This window comes from Macadamia integrifolia, chromosome 8, assembly GCF_013358625.1.
Source record: "Macadamia integrifolia cultivar HAES 741 chromosome 8, SCU_Mint_v3, whole genome shotgun sequence".
NCBI lineage: Eukaryota > Viridiplantae > Streptophyta > Magnoliopsida > Proteales > Proteaceae > Macadamia > Macadamia integrifolia.
This window is the reverse complement of record NC_056564.1, coordinates 25630987-25636034: the sequence shown is the minus strand read 5'-3', so window position 1 is coordinate 25636034 and position 5048 is coordinate 25630987. Positions and strand designations below refer to the sequence as shown.

The window sequence follows — 5048 nt, the reverse complement described above, 5'->3', positions numbered from 1 at the left end:
TTTTTTTTTTTTTTTACTAATGGGGAACCCCTCGAACCTATCTCGTTTTATGGTTCAGGTCCAAGGATAAACCCCAATTACACGCAGCCTCACCTAACTCTAATAATAGATCAATCACGAGGAGACTCAAATTAAATTGAATTACACCTTCTCCTATTCGGAGGAAAATCTGTTTAAATTCTTATTTCTTGTCATAAAATTTAACAAATTTATTTGGTGGTCTCACTACACAACTTCCCCAAGTTGATTATTACTTCCCAAACCAGAAACGAAGTCTCTAGATCTTTTCAGAAATGCATTACCATAAGAAATCCAAGCCCAATTGACAAGTTTGGCATTCCTCTCATTTTGAATATATATAAGAAAAATAAACCTGAGAGGAAGTTCACCTCAAGGAAGCCATTTTTACCACAAAATTCAAGCTCTACAATGGAAAGTCGAAGAAAATGTCAAAGTCAATAGTCAAATTGTAGAAAATTCCAAGATCTAGCTTTTCCAGCCCTCAATGCTCCAAAATCGGTAAATCAGATTAGGAATTGGCATTGTCTGATTTGAATGATTCGCTTTGATTCATTACGATTTTTAACCGGTTTTAATCGATTTTTATCAATTCTAATGAGCGATTCAGATGCTGATTCTGAGTTTTAAGACCCTGGATGTATTAGAATGATCATAACTGGGAGTTAATTATATTTCTCAATAAATGTAATAGGTAGTTGTTTAAAGGAAGTATAACTATTATTTTGTAGTGGGTTTAGTTACATACGAGTTATGTAAGCGTAGGAGAGGTAATAGTTATGTTACCTCCTTTACCTTAGCCTATTTATAGGAAGATGATAAGAAAATTAGTAGAATTGAATGACAATGGTTCCTACAATTGTTCTAGTTTGAGAAGGAGGTCATGACTTCCTCAATAAGACCAAGAAGGTGGCTACCTTCTAATAACAAGGACCCCAACCTTGGTCCATAAAGCCACTTAGCCCTTTTAATTTTCTATTTTATTTTCTTACATTATCTTCTCCCATCTATCTCGTAGTTTATCTCTATTTCATTCACCTTATCAACATCCTAAGAGAAAAATCGGTCACACTCATAACAGGTTTTACCATGAATCCCACTAAAGATTGGTACTTGTAATGCTTTGGGCATCAAATGCCTGTCACCAACTCACTAATATGGTCAGTCTTGGCCTCTTGGTCCTCATGGTAGATTCCTGGTAATTACAGTAATAAATACTACTCCTTCCTTTTAGAAATTGTTGAGGGAATGGGGTGGTGAGATCTTTCAATTATAGCAGCTGATTTGTTTCGATTCGATTTGATTATACATATGGCCTGTTTTTATTCCTATTCTAAATTTCAAATTTTGGTGGACCCATGATTTACTGTGCCACCTAACACCCTCCAACCCTTGGCATCACTCTTGCTAGTATTATTCTTCATTATCTCTTCCACTGCAAAGCAAAGCCAAACCAATGGGGCCCCTAACCTTAGAAAGAACTTTAGTGGTGGATATCACAATTGAATGATACTTCTCTTATTCATAGGAAATTAAATCTTTCTGAATTCCGGTTTCTTATCATATAATCTAACAAATTTATTTGGTGGTCTCATTACACAACTCTTCCCAAGCAACTTAATTAAGAGCCCATGTCTAAATGCAATGGGTGATTTAAAATCACTTGAAGTGCTCAACTTATCAGGGAATAGTTTCCAGGTCAAAATTTAATTTTTGTTGGAAAATCTAAACGAACTGCAGTCACTACCTCTATAATGGAAATTGGAAGAAAAGTCAAAGTCTTAAAACAATCTGATTGAAGAAATTAATTTGTTTCTCCAAGATCCTGCTTTTCGAGGCCTGAACGCTCCACATTTTTTACTACTATAGTTTCTTAGTAGTGATCATAACTAATGATGAGGAGGGAAAAAGAAAAAAGGAGAGAGGGAGGGAGGGAGGGAGGGAGGTGTTTATCACAATACCCATGAAAAATGCTCTTCCTTGTTTGAAGGTGAGTTGGGCCCCTCCTTGTTTGCACCATCCAGGTGCTTTCCATGGTGGAATATTACCCTTTTTTTTTTTTAACCAAGGTGTCCGGGCCAGCTTGCGCACACCTCGACTAATTCTTTGGGAGACTAGCACAGCAATCCACCGCCATGATCTCCACTTAAATCGCAGATGCACATATGGAGAATCGAACCTGAGACCATGCATCTAATCCACACAATCCCCAATTCGCCCTAACCATCTGGGCAACCCACGGGTGGGTACAGAATAAATAAGAAAACACACACACACACACTAACACAATGCGTACGATAGGGTTCGATCCCACGACCTCCTCCTCTGGGTGCTGGCTCCACAAGCCAAAGCAACCACCACTAGGCTATCCTAGTGTTCGTAGTGGAATATTACCGTTGTTACTTAGCATTATCCTTTAAATAGAGTGCTAATTTACTCTCAAAGACATTAACAAAGTAGCTACCCCTAGAATCGCAACTCAAAATTGCCTGGTTTCTGGATTTGTGTCCCAAAATTTGATTCTGATGGCGCTTCAGCTTCTAGCTTCCATTCTCCTTTTAGGGAGCTCATTGTGGCTATAATCAGTCACTGGTAGAAGGATTGTAAGGAATGAGACAGATCGACTTGCTTTGCTGGAGTTTAAGAAACAAATTTATGATCCGTATGGGGCACTAATTTCTTGGAATGATTCCATCCATTTCTGCAACTGGGTAGGGATCACATGTGGCCATCGTTAATAACAGGTTATCAGCTTGGATTTAAAAGGGAAGGGCTTGGGAGGAATCATATCTCCTTCCATAGGAAATCTCACTTTTCTTCATTTCCTCGGCGGTGCAAACACTAGTTTCCATGGCAAAATCCCCCAAGAAATTGGTAAGTTGATTCGACTACAATTCATTAGTTTTTATAACAACACTCTTGAAGGAGAGCTTCCTACTAGCTTGGCCAATTGCACTCATCTAAGGGAAATCAGGTTCTCCTATAACAATCTTGTTGGGAAGATTCCGGTTGAAGTAATTACGTCTTTGTTAAAGTTGGAGAAGTTTTTTATTAGGGATAATGGCTTAACAGGAGAAATACCAGCTTCTTTTGGGAACATTTCCTCCATCCGAGTTATCTTTGTGTAACAATGGACTGCAAGGGAGCATTCCGGAATCCTTAACTCTTCTAACAAACTTGTATCTTCTTGTACTTGATGGAAACAACCTATCTGTTATGTTCACTATCTCACTATACAATCTCTCATCTCTTGAAGATATTTCTCTTGGACAAAACCAACTGCAAGGGAACATTCCACGAGACATAGGCCTCACTCTTCATCCAAATCTCAAAATACTTATACTTGGAAGCAACCTTTTCTCAGGGAGCATTCCAGATTTATTTTCTCTAGTGTCTGTCCCATCATTAAAGTATGTAGATTTGTCAGATAACCAATTCAATGACATACTCGATGGCTTCTCTCACAACATTTGTAGTGGAACTAATCTTAAGTTTCTTGATTTGTCCTATAACAAATTGAGTGGTATGATTCCCAAATATTTTGGTTGTTTGGTTGGCAATCTAAGTGTCCTAAATCTAAAGCAGAACAACTTGAATGGGTCCATTCCTAATGCTTACACCAAAGGATGCAAACTACAGTTAGTCAAAATAAATGGGAATCAACTAGAGGGGAAATTACCAAGATCATTGGAAAATTGCAAGGATATGGAGGTGTTAGATATTGAGAACAACCAGTTGAGCAGTACCTTCCCCTTCTGGATGGAAAGCCTACCCCAGTTGCGTGTTTTGGTTTTGCAATCTAACAAATTCCATGGTCCCATTACACAGAAATTAAAGGTTGCTGCTGACTTTCATTCTCCCTTCCCAATGCTACATGTGTTTGATATCTCTCTAAACAGTTTTATAGGAAAATTGCCACTTGAATATATTTGTCAATGGAAATCAATGTTGGTTGGAGATATATCTCAACTGACCCATTATATAAGTTGGCAAAATACAGGTTTTCTTGCAGATTTTACCTATCAAGTTACGCTCAAGATTGTAAACAAAGGACTAAATTTGGAGATGGAGAAAATCATAGAAAGATTCACTATCATAAATCTTTCTTACAACAAGTTTCGAGGAGATATTTCAGTCTCAATTGGGAAACTTAAAGCACTCATGGGGCTCAATTTATCTGCAAATGACCTCATAGGCCAAATTCCATTTTCACTTGCACGGTTAAGCAGGCTTGAGTCCCTAGATCTTTCTAGAAATAGCTTATCAGGGGGAAATCCCCCAACAATGGGGAAGCCTCACATTCCTTGAAGTTTTAAATCTATCTCAAAACCATCTCATATGAATGATACCACAGGGCAACAAATTTGGAACATTCCCAATTGCTTCATATGAAGGGAATGAAGGATTATGTGGATTTCCATTACTAAAAAGATGTGGAGTATTAGAAAGAGCGCTAACTCCAGCTTCGACACTTGAAAAACAAGAAGAAGATTCAACAAGTTTACTTGATTGGAGATTTGTGATTGCAGGGTATTGTTCTGGAGTGATAATTGGGGTGGTGATTGGACAAACTATGTTTTGGAAGATCATTGGGTGCTTCAAGTTAACATCAAGAATGGAAAGATTCAAGCCAAATAAGTAAATGTCAAAGAATAGCAAAGGCATGGGAGAGTAAAATGAATATCTGTCGATTGTGGAGTGAACAAGATCCCACACCCCATGGATGGTGTAAGATGAGGTTGGAGGATATAGCTGGCTGTAGAAGATCCAGGCTCGATTTCAGTTGCATGTTTCGTGATGCCATATATGGTTTTTTCTTTTTTCCTTCTTTCTCCTACTTGTAGTTATTTGTGTACCGTTGAGTGTACTAGTGATGTTGGGCTGTCTTGGTATCTATCCTAGAGTGGGGATTTTTCAGAATCACGCCGAGGCCCTCCATTTAGGATGTTATCTGTGCTCTTTATATTTAATAAAATTTCCTGACTGCTTAGAGAGAGAGAGAGAGAGAGAGAGAACAGTCGGCAACCGCA

General features: G+C 38.2%; 1 protein-coding gene across 1 annotated transcript in view; it reads left to right on the top strand.

Annotated features, from left to right (window-relative positions):
- LOC122086836 (receptor-like protein 36) overlaps window positions 1-4326 on the top strand; it is a 6825-nt gene extending 2499 nt beyond the window's left edge. Inside the window, exon 2 of the mRNA XM_042655781.1 lies at window positions 3091-4326. Coding sequence (XP_042511715.1) covers window positions 3091-4326 — 1236 coding nt within the window. The remainder of the gene's footprint in view (window positions 1-3090) is intronic.
- The last annotated feature ends 722 nt before the right edge of the window (window positions 4327-5048 follow it).